Source organism: Dendropsophus ebraccatus, chromosome 4, assembly GCF_027789765.1.
Source record: "Dendropsophus ebraccatus isolate aDenEbr1 chromosome 4, aDenEbr1.pat, whole genome shotgun sequence".
NCBI lineage: Eukaryota > Metazoa > Chordata > Amphibia > Anura > Hylidae > Dendropsophus > Dendropsophus ebraccatus.
Window position 1 is genome coordinate 7,328,391 of NC_091457.1, and position 22,984 is coordinate 7,351,374.

Sequence of the window (22,984 nt, forward strand, 5' to 3'; positions counted from 1 at the left end):
TTCATTGCACAGACCCCTTATACCAGTGTTCAGTGAGTGCTGCTCCAGCTCCACATAATATTGATCTTCATATGTGGCACTTTATCATGTGCACCGCCGGCCGGTCTGCTGCTGCGGGGATGTCTGACATGTTAAGGGAATTTTGATTACAGTCTGCGGCATTGTGGAAGTTTTAGTGGTGAATAGAAGCAGAGGAAAAGCTGGAGCGAAGCCACTGACGTCACAAGTAACTCGCCTGCTGCCATAGGAGAGGAGCCATGGAGAGGGCCTTCTGCCAGGTGCACTTTGACCTCTTTCTCTACAGCATTAACTCCTTATTCCTCTTGTCATACGTATTCATACCTAAACTTTTGCATACATTTTTACTCTTGCATATAATGTAAAAAGTTCTTAACCATTGTGTAAGCGAGAGTTCTGTATGTTTCCTCTTCACTTTGTTTTAGATCTCTGCTTTCCATGCATTAAAACATTTTTGTTTAGTGTTGATAACCTTAGTAGGCTTTGAGCAGTTTTCACCTCTGACAGATGATGGTGAGTGAAGTACATGATCTAGTTATATATGCATGAACTGTAGAATCCATGATAATGTGCATTGGCCCATAGAATACAGTCAGTCTGATACAGTCCACAATGTCATTGAGTGCATAACTTTTTGTTTTAAGACCCATTTCCGTGGTGTTTTGGTGTTTATTTTTGTAAGGCAGCTAAAAAAAAAACTTGCAGGAAAACTTTCTTCAGCATGTGAATGGGGTTGTCATTGGATCTGACATAGCTTTTGGCTGGAAATCTGTGTCAAAGAGGTCTAAGAGTGTTCTCTACCTTGGTACCCAGCCTAGAGCTCTCTCAGTGCACACAGTAGTACCTCTTCAGGAAGAGGAGTATGAGCTGCTTTGGACCTCCTTGTTCTTGTTGTATTAGGAACTGTTATTTACTTACTTTTTTAATGCCATATACTGTAGTATTCTTTACACTGCATCACTCCTGCCACCTCTTTAAAGGGGTACTCCGGAGGAAAAAGAAATGTTTTTTTTTAAATCAACTGGTGTGAGAAAGTTATAGAGATTTATGAATTTCTTCAATCTTCCAGTACTTATCAGCTGCTGTATGTCCAGGCACAGTGGTCCCTGTGGCCAGACCTTTACTTATCACCTATCCATTGGAAAAAGGATAAGTTATAGTCTTGGGATTAACAAGTGTATCGGTCTTAGAATTATAGTGTAGCAGTTGTAATATTACTGTAAGTAATAACAGTGGTTTGTACGTCAAAAGAAAAGCTGGTGTACACCAATGATCCCCTAACCTTTTGCTCTCCAGCTGTTGCAAAACTACAACCCCCATCATGCATCAACAACCAGAGACTCAGTGTATGAGTTTAGTTGCAGTTTTGCATGGGTTTCTAGGCTGGACCAGATGTGCAAGGTTCCCAAGCATATGGTATCACTACCGTAGTTTTGTTATGAGGTACACCTTACACCAAAGATGTCAAACTCATGGACCACCAGCTGTTGCAAAACTACAATTCCCATGATGGGAATTGTAGTTTTGCAACAGCTGGAGGGCTGTAAGTTTGACGCCCCTACCTTATGGTCCATGTACATGGAGCGATTATCGTTCGAATATTCACGATAACGATCGCATTTGAGCAATAATCTGCTCCTGTAAACACAGTGAATGATCAAGCGATGACAGAGAAATCGTTCATTGTGATCTTTTAACATGTTCTCGAATTGTCGTTGGTTGTTTGCTGAAAATTTGCAGATTGCTTCGTCTAAACAGTCTTTCACAGATTCACTGCGATCTTAAAACGATCACAATAACTATTTTGTTCTAACGATTTATCTCTTCGTCTAAAACGCTGATCATTATAAAGACCAAATTTGTTGCTTCAAATCGATTGGGCGAATTATTGCTCCGTGTAAACGGACCATTACTCCTTTATTATATATACTCTTGGCCATGTGCATATCAGTGGACAGAGACGTCTGTTCCTCGCGTTTGCTGCCTGTTGATATCATTGTGTTCAGCAGTTTATTCTAATCTGCATATTTACTATAAATTACATGTACAATCCACAGAAGCGGAGCGTGTTGCTATCATTTGTCAGACAGACGTACAGTCTGTCAGCGCTTACGCTGTGTAGAGTTGCTATAATGTACACATTCCCTTATTTGTCACAGCCGGCTCCAAATTATACATTAATTTCTAAATAATGGAGATCAGCGGCCCCGTCTCTGCGCTCGGCGGTTGATTAAAACTCTGCCGACGTTTCTTGTCTCCGGAAGGCTGTCATTATGGCGTGGAAACGCGGTCCCCCCGCCATGCCTTTGTAGCGCTTACAGCTCTCCCAGGTCTACCAGAGATGAATGTAATGCTTCCTGGTAATATCCCTCAATGCTTTTCAGTTCCTGCATTACTCACATTGTGAAGTATCATAAAATTGAAATGACCTATGAAATCTTTCATCTGATCTGTGACCTGCACCGCCTGATACAATGAGCCCTTAAAACACCTTTAATTTGCCAAATTGGCTTCTTGTGTAAAGAGTAAATTGTGAAAGCGTTTGGGTGGGTAAGTGTATCATATACTAGTAGTTTGGGGTCAGGACCGTTCACAAGAATTGGATGGCCAAGAAATGACTGCAGAATCCTTACTTGTGAGTCACTTTTCTTATAAATCAGCAGATGAATAGAAAGCTTCCCTGGGCTCCAAAGATAATGCTCTTGGCTTCCAACTTTTAGCAATGGGCTTTGTTCTGCAGTAGTTTTTTTATAGGGATTTTCTCCTGCTCTGGACAGTTCCTGACATGGACAGAGGTGGCAGCAGAGAGCACTGTGTCAGACTGGTAAGAATACAAGTGTATCTATCTATCTATCTTTGTATGAATGATGACCCATCCTAGATAATTAGACAAGACAAGGATAGACAATTAGATCCTTCCAAACTTGGGCTCTCATGATGTGATCACACTTGCCCAATATGATGCCCTCAGCAGGATGCATTCACAATGGATAGTATGCCTGACCTGTCTGCAATGAAAGTTGTGGAAATTGACATGTTGCTGCCAATAATGTCAATCCTTTGCCAGGATTCCATAATAATCTAAATTTTCTTTGAACTGAGCGCTAAAGCTGACTGTATGCATTTGCTTAAAGTCTGCGGCATGATCGGTTTAACCTCCGACCCTCAAACTGTTGCAAAACTACAATTCCCATCATGCCTGGTCACAATCTGGCTTTTGCAACAACTGGAGGACCACAGGTTTTGTTGCCTATGAGCTAATTTGTATGGTAATGTCTTATGGTGCGTTTACACGAAGCGATAATTGGCCCGATCGTACGATTAACGATGTCGGAGTAACAATTTTTTTTCATAACGATCAGCGTTTAGACGTTACGATATATCGTACGGAAAAATCGTTTTGCGATCGCGCGCCCGCTGCCTGGCCCCCCGCTCGCAGCCCGGCCTCCCGCTCATCCGCAGCCCCCTGCGCCGGCTCGATCGCCGCCCCCGCCACTCTCATCGCCGCCGCCGATCTCATCGCCACCCGCCGCCGCTCCGGTGGCCCCCCACACCGCAGCCGCTCCGATCAACCCCCCCGCCGCCGCTCCGATCGCCCCCGCCGGCCCACGGTCATATGTTACCTGCTCCGCGCAGCAGGTCTTCAGCCATCCCCGGCTCCGCTCTTCAGTGCACTGATTGGCTGAAGAGGAAATTCCCGGCTCACCTCTTCAGCCAATCAGTGCACTGAAGAGCGGAGCCGGGGATGGCTGAAGACCTGCTGCGCGGAGCAGGTAACCGTGGGCCGGCGGGGGGGGGGGGCACCGGAGCGGGGGTGAGTGACCGGAGCGGTGGGTGGTGATCAGAGCGGCGGTGGTGGCGATCGAGCCAGCGCAGGGGGCTGCGGTTGAGTGGGGGGGGGGGGGGGCGGGCGGACTGACTATCGCGCAACGACTGTTTACACGGAACGATCGGCAAAGTTTTTGCGAACAACGATTTGATGACATGTTGAAAGATCAAAACGAACGATTGCTCGTTCGTCGTTTGATCGTTCGCTGCGTTTACACGTACGATTATCGTTCGATTTCGATCGTTATCGCGCAAATTCGCCCGATAATCGTTACGTGTAAACGCAGCATTAGGCTGTTTACACATGCAAACTAAAGCATGCATCTTGCATGCATGCAATAGCTCAGCCTAAGGGTGCGTTTACACAGACAGATTAATCTGACAGATTTTAGAAGCCAAAGCCAGGAATGGATTTGAAAAGAGGATAGATCCCAGTCTTTGCATAATGACCTGATCCCCGTTTATAGTCTGTTCCTGGTTTGGGCTTCAAAGATCTGTCAGATAAATCTGTCTGTGTAAACGCACCATTACACACCAAGCAGTGCTACCCTCGGAAGGAAATATGCAAAGTAGTTTTTGAGAAGGAAAAGATCTTTCTTCCTGGTGCTGTCTGCAAATCAAGCTCTCTTCCTTCTGGGTAAGAGCTTCCTTGAAGATAAAGAGGGATGTAGGATATTCCTATTACAAGCACCATCCAATGTGTAATGCTTATTGTTACCTGCACTGCTAATAAAAGCAAAAATCAGACAGGAAAGCACCATGAATTGTAAACTACTTGATGTTTCACGTATGAATTTTTTTTTGGTTGTCGCCTCTTACTTTTACATTGGGAAGGAATATAATCCTATTCTTATAAATCAAGCCCCCAGCTTAGACAGAACGGCTTGTGGAATATCCAAGTTGCTGCAGTTCCATCTGTCATTGAAATAAAAGTAAATCCATCATTAAAAGACATAAATCAAAGTAAATGGATGGTTCAGGTAATTGCAGTTAATTGTCTGACTTCCAGGAACAGGACAGAGTTATTGTATCAGCCTATGAATCTCGGGAACGGCGGAGAAGTGGCGCTTTAAGTAGACATTTAGGTCATACTTGGGATTGTACTTGTTAATGTACTTTTCAGAGATGTCTTATTTGTTGGCGGTTTCTCCGCTCATACAAACTTTCTCTGATCAGGAATAGATGACAGCAACCAGTAGGTTACCCATGAATCACTGTGAGTCAGTTCCTGAAACCGCTGCACGTCTTGAAGTTCTTGGCTGAGCCCTCAAGCAGGAAATCCAGGATTCAATGACTTCCTCTCAGAGAACTGCTTATGGAAGTGTTAGCGGTTAGTGTATAGGCTGCCGTTCAAAGCAATGCGGACCTGAACGCTTAGGAAACAAAAGCGTACAAATCCACTCATAGACTGCCGCGTTCTATCATCTGTGGCTTCTCATGTCAAGAACAAGAAGCACACTGGAAAGACTCCTTGCTTCTTATTCTTATATGAAAGTCCACACTTTAAGTGAGAAATGCTCCTTGTAGCGGCTCTCTGCTCTGTTAAACTTGTCTTTCACAGGCCGGCCCAAGATTCAGTGTGTCACATTGATGAAGACCAAGAACCTGAAAGTGATAGCATGTACAGTACTCCTATTACTAATGATCGGTCAGAACCTCAGTACGTTTAAGAGGGAGGGGGGGGGGATAAAAAAAATTTATGGAGAACTCAAAAAAGTTTCCAGAACTCATACTTGGCAATTCTGAAAAACACTGATGTCATGGTAAGGTTTGGGTCGCACTCTAATGTAATATTAGTGAATGGCGTCACATTACAACTGTAATGCAATAGTCACCGAAAAATTCTTCAAGGTCATACACCGCTTTGCTACCATTCAACTCATGTGTCTTGCTTGAAAAAAATTTTGGTTGTGCGGCCCGGACGAGACTTGTTGTGGGTTCAATAAATGCTGTTTCTACAATGTATCCTTATGTGTAATTTGGGTTGACTTTAAAACAATTTGGTACTGGCAATTTTTGCTGTGGATTTAGCATTCAAAAAGTAAAAAAAAATCCTCAACATAATCTGCAGCCAATAAACCAAGTATGAATGAGATTCTGAAAACCCCTTTTAGGAGGTGTAAGATCTTACAATGCACCTTTTTGGCACACACCTGTTGTATAAAATCCCCCCCCCCCCCTTTTTTTTTTTTTTTTACCTGTTCTTCTTGTATTGCAGCATATTGCACCATATTTTCAGCCCTCCTGGTGTCTGGAGGGATTGTCTCTGCATAGATTCCTTGTCATATTTATACAGCGCTTCTCCATTCCCTCGCTCCTCCTCGAAGTCAAGCATAAAATCAATGAAATTTGTAATTTTTCTTTTCCTTTTGCATTGCCATGTATGTTTATGTCTGATCTGTTTGTTGTATGTAACACTTTGTGTTACTGTATTCCTGGTAATGAATGTAATTCTGGTAAGGTATGCTGTGACTTGGTGTCATGTTGGGGGATGGGGCTGAACACCGCTGAAGATTCGTGCCTTTGTAAAACACTTTAGTGCGCCCATCAAGCCCAATTAAGTAGAATTTGTAAGCGAGACCCGTGTTAATATGGAATAAGCAATCTTTTGTGTCTTGGGTCCGAATAATGAGTAGTCTCGAATCTGAAGACAATTTGAATACACTTGGAAGCCGTCTTGTTTGAAAATCATTTGTTTACAACGTGATTAGATGTATAAATTAGTATGAAAAAAGACCGCCGGCGAATGCCTTTCATCCGCTAAACCCCCCGATCGGCTTTAATTGAATGTGGACATTTTTTTTTTGCTTTTTGTTGATAAACAGCTGCATTCAGCTAGTGATAAATAGCGACGACTGACGGTGCGATCAGAGGTGAGAGTTATGAAGAACGCGTTACACACAATGCTTAACAAGCCGAAGATGCCTAAAGCGTTGAGTAAAGTATTTGCCACCAGTTCTATAGAAATTATAGGATGATGGTGAATCATTGAGAACAAGTAGTAGGATGGGTACTGCCTTCATGTTGCATCTGACCTTCTACCTGATCTATTGCTGGATGCAGTGGCCGTACCCCCGGGGTCTAAGTAGGTGCACTGAAATGCCATATGGACGTTTTATATCACAAAATAAATCTTTGTAGTATTAGGACCTTTCTCTAACATACCTGTTTGTGGAGCAGCATGATGGGAGTTGTAGTTTTGCATTAGCTGGAGGGCACAGATTTGACACCCCTGGCCTTGAGGGTTCAGCAGAGATGGCTGTTTGCTGCAATAACTTTCAGCTGACACCTGTCTAATGTATGGGCAGCTTAATGTTACTGGTTATTGAGGTTATACAGGACTATGAAGGAAATGGTGTGAAAGTTGTACTTACAGTTTCCGCAGCTTGCTTATTGAGTTAAAAAATATATTTTGTGATGTGCTTGTATTTTGCTGGAAAACTTGAAGGTAATGCTAGCTAGTGCAACATATGAAACCTTTATAGATGCTATGATGTCAGGTCATGGGCACTGATGCTGTAATACCCAGGTTTACAAGCAGTGATCTTTCTGCGCCTAAATAGATCTTAAAAAAAAAAAATTGAGAAAACTATAACTCCTGGCATGCTCAGATACATTAAGGTAGGTCTGCATCTGTCAGGGTATGCTGGGAGTTGTAGTTGTCAATACCAATCAATAGAATGGCACAGTTACCCAAGCAAGCCGAGGTACAGGAATAAGCTAGAGGATGCTACCAGTGTGGTATGATGCACGAATCCGACCTATGTACTAAGGACACAGAAGAGTTAGGGACACATCCTCCACTACTCTGCAGGGTCCCGGACCCTGCGTGACCTAATCTTCTGTATGTGGATAACACTGACCTGCTCTCACCCACCTGGCTCTACAGGAGGAGGATGAATACATAACTACAGAAGCAGCCTATATACAGTATTTCTTAAGGGTGCGTTCACACATACAGGATCTGCAGCGGATCCGCAGCAGATTTGATGCGGTCTTCAGTTATTTAGATGAAATCTGCTGCAGATCCGGTACATGTGAACGTACTCTTATAGTGTATACCCAAGAACCATCGGTTGTGGTCACCACAGCGCACATAGGACTGCATAAAAGCTGTGGACACGAAACATAGCTTGTTACTACTTTATAGTAAATGTGTATTTGGCCTTTAAAGAGCCTATCCACAAAATGTTAACAAGGGGTTACTGTGCTTTAGGGCCCCAACGCTGATCCATAGTAAAGGGAAGCTTACACCCCACCTGTATGTCTGCAAGAGGGAGTTGCCATGACAGCCTGCGTCTTTCAGGACATGGTGGGAGTTGCAGTTATGTAACTGGCCGTTGGCTGTCAGTGCATGCTGGGAGTTGTAGTAATGTACTGGCTGCAGGCTGTCAGGACATGCTGGGAGTTGTAGTTTTACAACCGCTCTACAGCTACTGGTTAGGAAACACTGTAGTAAGGTTTTTTATTATCCGGCTGGTCCCTACGACTGTCTCTTGTGCGTTGGCTTCTTATGAATAGGTCAGCATCTGTACTCCACATTTTCATGTGCGTTCTATTCATATGGATATTTGGCACGTCCTGTAAAGAAAAACTAAAAAGACGAGATATTTAGATTCACGACTAATGTATTCTAACCTATGGAGGAAATCTGGAAAACACCTTTTGATACTGCATCGGAGTTCAGCTTTTAACTCTACAGACTGTGGTGATTTATCATGTTAAAAAAAGATAAATGAAATGAAGTGTACAATGAATCCATTCCATCTGTAACGTTATACAAAACATGATTCTAGCTACATTAGGAAGCCGCCGCCACGAGGCCGGAGTCCTCTAAATAGACACAAATGTAAAGAATACAGTTCTGAAGAAATGATACGATGGTAAAATGTTATATTCAGCTACAGTTTATACACAGAGTATTCATCAGGTTATATGGTGGGTTCTCTCCAGCAAAAATATAATATTAATACCATTATACTACTGCCACCCCTTAGAAATGGGGGGGGCACAGTCTTAGAAGAGATGCACCCCCTCCCTTATTCTTCCTACTACAATGTGCTCCTGGCAACCATATGACGTGAACAACATTTGCAGCCGTCTTTTTGCGTCTTATATGATTCTTATCTTCTTTATTTTTCCCTCTTTAGCACAATACAGCAAAATGAAAAAAAACAATACCCCAAAACAATCTGCAGCCTTGATGTCTGCAGCTACATTGCTCCTCCTGCAGCTCTTTCATCCTTTGTACTATTCTTGGATTAACCTTGTGTTTTAGGGCATTCTATGAATCCAGATCACCGTGCACATCAGATATCTGATAAATGTGTAAGTTGGGATATGAAGGATGTTTTGGCCCATTGGAGCTCAGCCAGGAAGTGTTGTCATGAGGATCTAGTAATGCAGTCATAGTTATCATGCAAAGATGTAAATCATTCAGAGTGTTTTTTACTTTTTGCTTGTACACTTCAGGACCTATTATGTTTTTCTTCCAATACTAGATTTTTGACATTTCATTTCAGGATCATATTGTTGAGGGAGGTCAGACATCTGCCACCTATGTCAGGAATGAATAGGTGACACTCTCTACGCCTGGATTCCCTGTTCTCTTGATCAGTAAAAGCTGCTTATAGACTGGGTTACTTTACACTAGCCTAATATAGACCTGAGCTAGCGCCTTGCGGGACAGAACATAATACAGTTGTAAGTGTGAGCCCAGTCCTAGCTTTATGATCTATCAGTGGAAAAAAAAAAAAGCCGAAGATTTTTTTTTTTTAACTTCCAAATCAGTTGGTGTCAGAAAGGTAGATTTATAATTTACTTCTCTTTAAAAAATCTCCCAGTACTTATCAGCTGCTGTATGTCCTGCAGGAAGTAGTATTATTTTTCCCCATAGAAAACCTCTCCTGCTCTAGACAATTCCTGACATGGACAGAGGGGGCAGCAGAGAGCACTGTGTCAGACTGGAAAGAATACACCACTTCCTGCAGGACATACAGCTGCTGATAAGTAGAGGAAGACTGGAGATGTTTTAATAGAGATAAATCACAAAATTGTATAATCTTTTTTATATGAGTTAATGTAAAAGAGAGAACATTTTTTTTTTTTTTTGCTGGGGTACCCCTTTAAAAGGATCAACCCTATTGTTAAAAATGATTATTTTTATGATATTTAGAAGAGAAAAAAAAGACTTCACCTGGTTTCCCCCTAGCAAACCTGTTACTGCAATTCTCTACAGTGTGTTTTATACTTACAGCCCTCCGGCTATTGCAAAACTACAATCCCCACCATGCCTTGACAGCCATCTAGGCATGATGGAGATTGTAGTTTTACAACAGCTGAGGGCCGTGAGTGTGACACCTGCGCTCTACACAGTGAATGAGAATATTCTTATAGAGCTATGTAAAGTATATTGACGACATGTGAATCAGAATAAATCCTATGCATGGATGTTAGGCAGGCTATGTTTGGTAAGTTGCCTCTCTGTGTTTAGGGAAGGATTAGAACAAAGTGCCCTGAACACATCTAAGGTTACCAACAACCTTGTCCCATCTTTTCTTGTAACTTACATAATGTTCTCATTTGGTAACGCGCTTCAATAGCTCCCACGTCCTATTGTTCTCTGGGCCGTCCTTCCCCTCTATGAGGTCAGCTAGGATTGCCATTATTTTGCTTGTAGCTGAGTGTTTATACATCCGCATCTGCCTGCTAATTCCTGCAAGGCAACAGATCTGGAAGAGAAGAAACGCATGGGGGTAAAAAAAAAAAATAAGGAAATCCAGCAGCGAAAAGCTTCACAGGATCCGATTTCTACATAGTTTACATTTAAAGTTCAAGGGAAACAAGAGGGAATAGAGTATAAGACGTCTGTGGAGCTTGGCATGGCACCAGGATGACCTCATTGGTGTGTTATCGGAAGACGCGCACTCTACTGACGGCCATGTCCGTGCAGGCTAGTTGCTGCTGTGATTGAGAAACCATCATTGTCTGCTTAGCTTTCACCTCCCTGGATCCTTTTCACTATTTAAGGAGGTTTCTGCAATTTTTTTTTTTTTAATACAGTAGTACAGTCCTGCCTCTTCATTCAGAAAAATACACATCCCACACAACAGGAAGAACTTAACGTTTTCCTCACATCTCGTTTCTAAGCTTCATCCTATACCGATGTGTAATAGTAATGCATGTGAAGGGCACCCCTGGCACTTAAGGAACTACAAGTCCCAGCATGTAGGTAGAAGTTAGCGGCAATCATCCGTTACATGTTTGATTCCAAGAACGTGACACCAATGTGTGTGTGTATGTATGTATTTATGTATATATGTGTGTGTGTGTGTGTATGTATGTATGTGTGTGTGTGTGTATATATATATATATATATATATATATATATATATATATATATATATATATTCCTAACACAGATGTGGGAAACTTACATTAATTATACCCCCTCATTCAAGGAATAAAACGTATCACTTATCTATTGGGTACATGATCTGTGGGGGCCTGACTACTGGTCAATACCAGGAACTGTCCAGAGCGAAAGCAATTCCCCATAGAAAACCTCTCCTGCTCTAGACAGTTCCTGACATGGACAGAGGTGGCAGCAGAGAGCACTGTGTCAGACTAGAGAGAATACACCACTTCCTGCAGGACATACAGCAGCTGATAAGTACTGGAAGACTAGAAATTTTAAGTAGAAGTCAATTACAAGTCTATATAACTTTGTGACAACAGTTGATGTGAAAGAAAAACGTTTTGCTATCAGCGCTAGTTTGCTCCTCGTTCCCTGCTTGCTGCCGCCGCTATTCCACGCTATTCCAGCGCTAGATCGTCCGGGCAGCCCATAGAGGATAGTGGCGGTCTGCTGTGGCCGCTCCTATTCCATGGAGTGGCGGCAGTAGATCGCTGCTATCCTGGTCGTTTGTTTTTCAACATGTTTAGAAAAACAAACAACGCAACGATCATCTGACATGAATGGCTGAACGTTGCCTTCTATTCCACGTGATGATTATTTGCCGTAACGGACCTAATACGGAAGATAATCGTTCCGTGCAATAGGGCCTTTTGTCTCCAAGGGTACAGTATTCTCATGACCATAGCAGATGAAGGGTTGGGATGACAGCTTGACCGCTCTATTGTTCTCTTGATAGGCCTAGATAAAGCTGGCTTACACTGACCAGGGTGGGAAAATGGTATAGAAACAGCAGAGCAGCATCTGGGGCAGTTGCAGCAAGACACATCTAGGTGTTAACCCAAATTTTCAGAAACGTGTGTGTTTATATATTTGTCCATGGGTACAATATCAAGGGAGTTACCCTATAGGCTTCTTGCTTGTCTTGAAGTGTATGGTCAGCTTACCTACCTTATCAGTACCATGGGGCAGATTTATCAGCGCTGTCATATGGGAAGGGTTGTGGCACTTGTCACTAATATAAGAAGATCTGCAGCACTTTGTTCTTACAGTGATAAATATCTGCAGTCCTGAGGATCCATCTGAAACCTCTTCTAGCTCTATAGATCTGTTGTACATATGCTGCTGTGCCCTTGTGAGATACATTATCGTTGATATGTATGGTGCACAGCTGGGAAATACCAGTTACCTTCTACTTTAGCCATTTAGAGGGACAATAGTCACAAGGGCGTTGTTTAAAGGGGTACTCCTGCAAAAATCTTCTTTCGAATCATCTGGTTTCAGAAAGTTATACAGATTTGTAATTTACTTCTATTAAAAAATCTTCTTTCAGTACTTATCTTTCTAAGTCTTTCAGTACTTATCAGCTGCTGTATGTCATGCAGGAAGTGGTGTATTCTTTCCAGTCCAGCCACCTCAGTCCATGTTAGTAACTGTCCAGAGCAGCAGCAAATCCCCCATAGAAAACCTCTCCTGCTCTGGACAGTTCCTGACATGCATAGAGGTGGCAGCAGAGAGCACTGTGTCTAATTGGAGAGAATACACCACTTCCTGCAGGACATACAGCAGCTCATAAGTAAGCTTATAAGTTCATCCCATCACTGTTGTATCACAGCTGCTTACTCTCTCTCATACATAAGTCCACATAAGCACAGGACACTTGTTGGCCTTATAAATAAAGTCCCTGGTCTTTTGTGGATGCTGTAGTTGCTTGATACCAGAGTGCCTCACATGTCCCAACAACCACATATATATATAGAAATCAAGGTATGAGAGGTGAGATGAGGCCGGATAATGGTTCCCCTCACTTGTATACACTGACATGGGCTCCTCTTCAGACATCCCTAGAAAGGAGGCCCTGTGCAGCTGGGGGATCATGTATAATGCATCTCTCACTGCACTTTGAAGTTTGCGTTACCTTTTATTCTGGCGTAACTTCAAAGCTCCCCTGCTTATACATGCACGACACAAAATAAGGAAAATTAGCTTCCAAAAGGTAAAGAGGGAATAAATAGAGAGGTATTAATAATTCAGTGTGCGGTTAGCAAAGGTTAAACCCAAGGCAGGGCTTTCCTGTGTGAAGGATGGCGGCTGCGTAACTTGGCATTAGGAGGTGTGGAGCACATTGTATGTTAGGTAGACCTATAGGGGGTGTGGAAGGGAGTTCATAGTGCCCATATAGTAGAGTACATGAAAAGGTTGCAATTGTATTTGGGTCTGGGTACCTTTAGCTTAAGGGGGAACTTTAGTGAATATTTTTTTTTATTTTAAATCAACTAGTGTTGGAAAGTTCCACAGATTTGTAATTGACTTCTGTTAATAAATCACCAGTCTTCCAGTACTTATCAGCTGCTGTGTGTCCTGCAGGAAGTAGTGTATTCTCACCAGTCTGTCCTGAGCAGGAGCAGTTTTCTATAGTGATTTTGCTGCTGCTTTGGACAGTTCCTGATTTGGACAGAGGTGGAGCAGAGAGCACTGTGTCATTCTGGAGAGAATACACCACTTCCTGAAGGACATTCAGCAGCTGATAAGTACTGGAAGACTACATAAATCTACATAACTTTCTAACACTGGTTAATTTAAAAGAAAAAAAATCTTGCCGGAGTAGCCCTTTAAGCTGTGCATGCATTCTGATTCCCCCATAAATATGCACACACTGAACGACAGAGCATGCACATGATCTGAATGGGAAGAAAGACACTGCCAGACACTTGCTAACAGCAATAATATCTGCATTTAGGGCAGAACTGAGAGGCCTCTATACACATTATAAATGATCAGCTGATCCCTCTGAAATCGGCAGGTTTGTGGCTAGTTACATTAGAGAAGGTGAAGGGGCCACAGTGCAGAATCTTCCTCAGAACCCAGGAGATTCAGGCTTTGCCTCCGGGGTTTTTAGTTCTTGAAGCATCTTTAGAGGTGGGTGATTGTGTAAGACGTGACTCACCGGGAGGTCTAAGGTGCCCCGACCAGACTATAGTGAGACTAGAGGGGATCTGCCTTTAAAAGAAGATAAACAGGATGGGGAACTTGAACTATAGCAATAACAAATGGCTGTCATGCAATGTTCTAGATTGTGCCTTTGGAACAGGGGGTTATGGTTTTATTTACTAGTTGACTATATTAAAAACTTTTAGAATTTAAAGGTTTTTTTTTTTTTTTTTTTTTTTTTGAACTTTTCTTTTACACTGACTTACAGTACAGATGTCAAACTCACGGCCCTCAATCTGTTGCAAAACTACAGTTCCCATCATGCCTGCATAGCTAAAGCTAAAGCTTTGCCTGTTCAGGTATGATAGAAATAGTAAGGGAATCTCTCTCTCAGCTGGTTGAAGGGGCTGCAGTGCCTCATCACCACTTTCAGCTCGGTATGTTTTGATATTGCAGCTTATACCGGTGACACAGCCCCTTCCATCAGCTGATCACCTAATATGGATGACCTATCCCACTGTCCTCCAACCTATTGCTTTTAAGCTTTTACCAAACTGCAACTTCCATCAGGCTCTGACAGCCATGGCCTATTGGGGCCTGATAGGAGTTGTAGTTTTGGAGTTGGAGAACACCGACTTATTTATAGGCCATCACCAAAAAAAGACGCCAAAAATATGTGTATACACTTAAAGCACTACAGTGTGTGCTTAAATGATGGAAAAGAGGTTTCCTGAGAGACACTGTCCTATAAAAATGTTAACATAATATATCTTATGTAAAGTATGTAAGTAAATAGTAACAATGGTCCGTTCATGCAGTATAAGTATCCTTAGTGATATATAGCTATACTGCTGAATACCTGGTAGTTTTGTGATGTGGTATAGTATCCTCCATTCTTCTGTATCATTTCAGTAGTTGTAGGTGTTGAGGTGTCGGCTTGGGAGTGGGCCCGGCCGGTGGCTCCACTACTACCAACTCTCGGCATACAGTGAGTAATCCAATGGTTTTCCACAGAGTAGCAGTGACGTCACTGTAGTAGTTGCCATAGTTCATGCAGGTCAAACATCTAACACGTTCCAGCGATCAGCGGTCGCCCTCATCAGAGATAATTTTGGCCTTGATGCAGTCAAACCATTTATGTTGTCTGTGTCCTTAAGATTATAGCCGGGTTATTATTTGCAGCTATGTAAATGATCTATTGATGATTTATTGCTCAGTATGAGGGTATATTCACACGGGCGGGCTCGCAGCGAGATTCTCGCTGCGAGCCCGGCAGGTCCTGTCAGTTCCCATAAACTACATACTTGCTGCGGTCTAAACGACCGGAGTGAGTATGTAATTATACCGCGCTTAACCCCTTCTACTCCCGCCGGCTGTAAGCAGCATACATTACCTGTCCTTGCTGCACGGGTCCGGCGTCCTGCTCTCCCGTCCGGCCAATTATTAATGTTGCCAAGCCGCAGCCACTGATTGGCCGGGCGGGAGAGCAGGACGCCGGACCCGTGCAGCAAGGACAGGTAATGTATGCTGCTTACAGCGGGGGAGCCGGCGGGAGTAGAAGGGGTTAAGCGCGGTATAATTACATACTCGCTGCGGTCGTTTAGACCGCAGCAAGTATGTAGTTTATGGGAACTGACAGGACCTGCCGGGCTCGCAGCGAGAATCTCGCTGCGAGCCCGCCCGTGTGAATATACCCTGATACTGTAAATACTGCTGTCCTATTATATAGTTAAGAGACCTATTGCCCTTTCACACACTGGGCACCTAGATGACAATGCATCCTCTACATCTCCCTATAGTGACGCTACCGCTGCTGCTTGTTTTGCCATAAAGGAATATTGTGCAACATGATGTTCCTGAAAGTGCCTCCGCCATGTTTCCCTGCGGAGCAGTGCATACCTCCCTGCTGGGGCTTATAATAACCTGATGTGAAGTTAATGCAGCTCGCGGCAGGAGGCTCCTCCGTCGGTCCAGGGATTCGGGATTATTGCTGCAATTCACATCCCTGGTTCAGTCAGGGGTTAGGGCAGGAAAACCTTGACATCTGACTGTCGTTTCTAACTTTGCACTGGAAGTATTCACCAGAGCTTTAATAAAGCTTAGGTTTTTGCAAGCAGCTGTCAACTCCACAGTCCCACTTAATAATCATCTCTGGGTCAAACCAAGGATCCTAGAGGTGAAATCTGACCTGGTTTTCTCTCTGCACCGAGGCCCCTGTAGAGCCCCCCACCTTACCCTCTATGGCCAGCATGCTACAACTGGAATGACAGCCCCCATGTGCAGTGTAATGCAGGATAAGGTAACTAGAAAGGGCAGGATAGAAGGTTTAAGAGGGAAATGTTCTTTTATAACACATGCACGGACATGTTAGTTTGGCTTAATCTCTGTTATCACCGCTTTGACTGAAGACCTCTTGACTTCCTTAGGCGGGCCAAATGCACAAGTGCTAGCTTCAGCTTATGTCAGTGTAAGTTTTAGTTGCTTGCTGAGAGAAGAGAATTATTTTTTTTTGGTTGACCAATTGCCGAGTGTGATGTCTCCTACCAGGAAAGGGTTAATGGGCGCACAATGTCAGTTCCAGCGTAGGGTTCACAGGACCTTCCTATTATCGAGCTCGAGCAAACACAGGATGGCGGTGAAGTGTGATGAGGGTGTGCTTGTTGCTTCTGGCCAACTACCTGGAGGATTAAACTTGATTTTCAAGTTGGTCTTGAAAAACGTTCTCATAGCAGAGATGACAAGCATTCCAGAAAGCGCACTAGTTCTGGGCAGCCAAGTTGGCCTCCAACTCCGAGAATGCATGTATTTTCTTTCCCGCCTGTTCACGTAACCCTGACACACACGTGAACTTCAGCTGGGAGAATGAGACGGCAAGAAATTACACTTCCCTAGTCATAGATGATGTATGGTGCCTGTATATAAAGCACATTTTTCTTACAGTAAAACTATGTTAAAGGGGTACTCCAGGGATTTTTTTTAAACAACTAGTGTCAGAAAGTTATACAGATTTGTAATTTCCTTTTATATTAAGAAAAATCTCCAGTCTTCCAGTACTTATCAGCTGCTGTATGTCCTGCAGGATGTGGTGTATTCTTTCTAGTCTGACACAGTGCTCTCTGCTGCCACCTCTGTCCATGTCAGGAACTGTCCAGAGTATTAACAAATCCCCACAGAAAACCTCTCCTGCTCTGGACAGTTCCTAACATGGACAGAGGTGGCAGCAGAGATAACAAATCCCCACAGAAAACCTCTTCTGCTCTGGACAGTTCCTGACATGGACAGAGGTGGCAGCAGAGAGCACTGTATCAGACTGGGAAAAAAACACACCACTTCCTGCAGGACATACAGTAGCTGATAAGTACTGGATTTTTGATATATGTAATTTACATATCTGTATAGCTTTCTGACACCAGTTGATATGTAAAAAATATTTCTTTGGAGTACCCCTTTAAGTCGTAAGGCCTGATCTATCATGCAGGCATCCCTTCTTGGTTATTGTTGGTATTTTAGTGCATGCTGATAACCCCTGGTAAATTCATTTCATATATATTGCATCCAGTTATTGAATGCTGGATAAGAGTCTTGTGCTCTTTGATTGGGGTAAAACGACTCGGTACCATTGATGTCAGGCACCCCCCGCGTTGGGGATGATAGGTGATAACACGCTGCGCTGCCTCTGCTGCTTTGTCTCATGGACTGTTTGCAGTTCACGGATCCGTGCGGTCTGTGTAGGTGGATTCCTGTTAATGCACCAGGAGCTTGTTCTCATCTTGTGTCGTGCACACGGGGCAGGGCCTTGGCATTGTGTCAGGATCCGCTGATGAATCATCCCTCGGAGAACGGGACAACTCAACACAAAAATGTTTAGATTTTTCACATGGATTAAAATGTCACTTTTCCACTCATCGAGTGGCTTTACGCGAGGCGTTAGCATCCAAGGACGCGCTGATTTCTCTACAGACGCATTGGAAATTTTGTTGATTGCATGAATTTTTTTTGTTTTCCAGTAGGTAATAACAGGAAATGCTTGAAACACTTGTTTGCACGTGGGTTAAATGCCTGTCTATAATATATTCTATATCCTTATGCTATGTAAACCCCTTAATGAAACAGATGCAACAAATGGAATTCCGGGATTGTTTGCGTCGGGGATTCTTTCATCTGACGTTCGCTGGCCCTTTCATGTGGCATTTTTATTCTCTGCCCGATAACTTGTCGGCTTTGATAATCCAGCACTTGTATGATGATGTGAATGCTAATGCTGAGCGCTCAGAGTTGTGTTCTCTGCTCTGTTTTGGATTTTTATTTTGCTAACATTTAAAAAGAAAAATATTATAAGGGATAGGGAAGCTACAGCCCTCCAGCGGTTGCAAAACTACAGTTCCCATCATGCCTTTGGCTGTGAAGACATGATGGTAATTGTAGTGTTGCAACATCTTAAAGCATGGATGGGGAACCTTTCGGCCCTCCAGCTGTTGCAAAACTACAATTCCCATCATGCCTGGACAGCCGAAGCAAAGCTTCGGCTGTCCAGGCATGATGGGAGTTGTAGTTTTGCAACAGCTGGAGGGTTGAAGGTTCCCCATCCCTGTCTTAAAAGGGTAGTTCACAAAAAAAAAAAATCTTTTGTAATCAACTGGTGCCAGAGATTTGAAATTTACTTTAATGAAAAAAAAAAAAATCTCCAATCTGACACAGCGCTCTCTGCTGCCACCTCTGTCCATGTCAGGAACTGTCCAGAGCAGCAGCAAATCCCCATAGAAAACCTCTCCTGCTCTGGACAGTTCCTGACATGGACAGAGGTGGCAGCAGAGAGTACTGTGTCAGACTGGAAAGAATACTCCACTTCCTGCAGGACAAACAGCAGCTGATAAGTACAGGAAGACTTAAATAATCTAGATCACTGTTCCCCAACATCTTGCCCTGATACAGGACATAGTTCTTTTGAAACAACCTGTGGCTGTAAGGGCATGCTGGGAGTTGTAGTTTTTACTGCAGGTTGGAGAACATTGCTCCTGAAGGGTGCAGCAATCTCTGAGATGGGTAAATCTGCAATGACAAAGGGCTTGTGTAATGATGTCCATTCCTCCTATTTGCAGTAAGGCAGACAAATCTCCTTGGTTATGTTATTACATCTGTGACCTGACCTAGACATCATCTCGGCTGCTAGAAGGAGAGGACTGTACTCCTCAGGTCTGCAGCCTGTAATTAGACCTGTTTTTGTTGTCCCCATGTCAATGTGGATGTGACCTCGGTTACTTCTCATAAGACTCGCTCCTTCTTGTGTATGGACGTAATGACCCCAGTCCGGCCGTGGACCACTCTTCTTTTTTTAATTTTCTGCCTTTGCTTTGCTAAAGGATTTATCTGGATGGTTGTGTATGAGATTCTTACATTACACAATCGCTGCTACCTGGCGTAAGCCGCTGTTATGTCGCTCAGTCCTATGTTTTGCAGGCTGAACCAGATGAAATTCTTTTTTTGTAGCTGCGCAACCTGTAATGATATCAGTGCATTCATCTCTTCGCTCATAATTAGCTTTGTCTGATTGAAAGCAGATCTCCTCTCTCCTCCTTATTTCCCAGCCTCTGCTTTCTTTTTCTCACTAGCAGGTTAGCGGCTTGTAGGTTCTAATAGTTCTCTTCTTCCTCAATTGTCTTTTCTATGTGCTAATTTTTCCTCTGAGCTCCCCCAGTCTGTACAAGCGGAGCTGTAGTGTAAAGCATAGGGAATGATGAATACGCAGTGCTGTAGTGTAAAGCATGGGGAGTGATGTATAAGCGGAGCTGTAGTGTAAAGCATTGGGAATTATGTACAAGCGGTGCTGGAGTGTAAAGCATGGGGAGTGATGTACAAGCAGTGATGCAGTGTAAAGCATGGGGAATGATGTGACAGCAACATCGCAGGTTATGTGCATTAAATAAACAGTTGCCTCTAGACTTTCAGATAGCCCTTTAATTATTCCATCAGCATCAACTGCTGTCCACTTGCCATTTGTATTAGCACCCTCTGCCCCCCACTACCATCAGCAGCAGCCCCCCTGCCTTCAGTATCCACTGCTTCTGCCCCCTCCCATCATTGTCAGCAGCTGACGCCTCCCCCCGCAATCAGCCATCAGCCCTACCATCAGAGTCAGCTCCTACTGCTCCCCTACCATCAGTGTTGGCTGCCCCAGCCTCCCTAAAATCGGTATCAACCGCTGCCCCTACTATCAGTGTCAGCCACTGCAGTCCCCCACCCTCCCTACCGTCAATGTCACTTGCCGCTGCCACCTTCCCTCCCTACCATCACTGTCAGCCGCTGCCACCTTCCCTAATTACCATCACTGTCAGCCGCTGCCACCTTCCCTCCCTACCATCACTGTCAGCCGCTGCCACCTTCCCTCCCTACCATCACTGTCAGCCGCTGCCACCTTCCCTCCCTACCATCACTGTTACTTGCCACTGCCCACCTACTGTGAGAGTATCAGCCACAATTTCCCCACTGTGTTTTAGTTACAATTATGGGCTTTAGTTTGGCAAAAAAAAAGTAAAACAAAAATTTAAAATCTGAGCACATCCTTAAAAAATAAAAATAAATATTAGCAGAACGTGAAATTCATTATTCAAAAGAGAGGAAAATAAGTCTGGTTCCATCCTTCTGCCCAGTAGTTCATCACAATTTTTTCCCTGTGATATAATTAAAGGTGTTTCCTCCATAGTTTTCCTGATGCTTTTTGCACATTAATTGGACACCATTGATTGTTCCTTGACTTGTCTCCAATCTATCCCCGAGCTCCGGCTTATTATCAAGGCTTAAATTGAATGTGACGACTTCTAAACTTTTTTTTTTTTTTCTTCCCCTTTTAATATTGTGTCTGAAAGCGCCTACTGGTAATAATTGAAGTCTAAGTAATCATTGTTTCATTGTTATAGTTGCCTAGAATGGTAGTTATTTTGCTTTCCTGCCGGGTTAATACATTTGGTGGATAAATTCCAGAACCGTGCTTAATCCATAGCCTGCCATTAAACCAGAGAAGCAAGGAAATTAGAATAAGGCTTGCATAATGACAGCCGCTGGATGGGGCGCTCACGCACCACATACTCCCCGAATCCTTCCTGATTTCCTTCTCTTATAATAGATAAAATCCAACCTTTCTGATTTCTGATACTAGACTATTGTCTGCATTAATATAAAGGGGGACGTTTTCAGAGGCAGAGAAGCCACAGGCAAAAAAAGAAAGAAGAATGGAAAAAAAGACATCTGTTTGTTTGTTTTTTGTTTTTTAAAGGTAGAATTTGGCAACTTTATAATCACTCCTTATTAAAGTTACCAAATATTTGGCTGCTAACTCTTGAGAGACAAGATGGATGGATGGATGGCGAAGACTAGATGGATGGATGGAAGGATGGCGAAGACTAGATGGATGGATGGAAGGATGGCGAAGACTAGATGGATGGAAGGATGGCGAAGACTAGATGGATGGATGGAAGGATGGCGAAGACTAGATGGATGGATGGAAGGATGGCGAAGACTAGATGGATGGATGGATGGAAGGATGGCGAAGACTAGATGGATGGATGGAAGGATGGCGAAGACTAGATGGATGGATGGAAGGATGGCGAAGACTGGATGGAAGGATGGATGGAAGGATGGCGAAGACTGGATGGATGGAAGGATGGCGAAGACTGGATGGAAGGATGGCGAAGACTAGATGGATGGATGGAAGGATGGCGAAGACTAGATGGATGGATGGAAGGATGGCGAAGACTAGATGGATGGATGGAAGGATGGCGAAGACTAGACGGATGGATGGATGGAAGGATGGCGAAGACTAGACGGATGGATGGATGCAAGGATGGCGAAGACTAGACGGATGGATGGATGCAAGGATGGCGAAGACTAGACTGATAAGATACATACAGCCCTTGTAGGCTGCAGATCGCCACTCGCTTAGCCGGTGCATCTAATATGGCCCTTAGGCAGCTTACATTGTAGGAGTCTGGTGTATGCAAAGGACTCCTAAATGGTCGCAGTCTTTTCAACAATTCTTTTAAAAAATAAGCATGTAGTGTAAAAAGTTTCGTCTTCCCATTGCTACTGCTCTAGGGGGGGGGAATCGCAGTTCCATTGAAGTTTAAAGGAGGGAAAGAGAGATCAGGTTACATGCTGCCTATACTACACTAGCCCATGGAGAGGGCAGGGTGAGTTCAGAAAGACCACTGTACGTAATAGTGTACTAGTGTACCTATCATTTAAACAAATGTCTGACATGCCATAGTGACCTGTCAGAAGATTTTTATAGGTTAGGTCCGGTTGCTAAGACAGTTAATCATTGCTAGAACCAAAGGACAGAAGTGCCCCTTCTTCTCCACTCAGCTATAGAGGGGTATACAGAACTGCAATAGAAGTCTGAGACCTATGGCAATCCACTATGATGTGTCAGGAGTTTGTATAAATGATAGGTACACATAGGTACCCTTTGCCTGGATTAGATTACATGGGGTGACTACAGGAGAAGTATCAGACAATAATGATACTGAGAATCTGCATCCTCTAGCCCTTAGTTATGTTGAACATAGAGACGTCTTCTGTCTTTTATATATGAATGCATTTGTCATCCAGGCTGTAATCCCTTGTGATATTTATAGATCTGGGGTCTGTTTATCTCTGGTCATTACAGTAATCTCCAGCACTCAAGGTGTTAATGAGGCCTCTTCAGCCGCGTTTGTTAAGCCAGGAAATCAGATGTGTTCATTAAAATACCTGCGTCCTATTTACCTGCCGATCATTCCTCGCAGGCCGCAGTCTTTC

The 22,984-nt window shown here is 43.5% G+C and overlaps 1 protein-coding gene and 1 long non-coding RNA gene across 11 annotated transcripts in view; one reads left to right on the forward strand and one right to left on the reverse strand.

Annotated features, from left to right (window-relative positions):
• Positions 1 to 4,606: 4,606 nt before the first annotated feature.
• On the reverse strand, positions 4,607 to 8,194 carry LOC138787839 (uncharacterized). Its single transcript, XR_011362522.1, has 4 exons — positions 8,106 to 8,194; positions 7,012 to 7,139; positions 6,045 to 6,166; positions 4,607 to 5,451 (listed from the first exon to the last, which is right to left on the reverse strand). It is a non-coding gene; the product is annotated as an uncharacterized lncRNA (long non-coding RNA).
• A 51-nt stretch (positions 8,195 to 8,245) lies between these two features.
• Positions 8,246 to 22,984, forward strand: part of TEAD1 (TEA domain transcription factor 1) — an 88,993-nt gene continuing 74,254 nt past the window's right edge. For 4 of the 10 annotated variants that reach the window (XM_069965072.1, XM_069965079.1, XM_069965075.1 and 1 more), the window contains exon 1: positions 8,397 to 8,784. In XM_069965072.1, the coding sequence (XP_069821173.1) occupies positions 8,735 to 8,784 (50 nt within the window). In that variant the 5' untranslated portion in view covers positions 8,397 to 8,734. Of the gene's footprint in view, positions 8,368 to 8,395; positions 8,785 to 22,984 lie in introns of those variants that run through there. The other 6 variants (XM_069965078.1, XM_069965076.1, XM_069965080.1 and 3 more) reach the window with 4 other exon arrangements.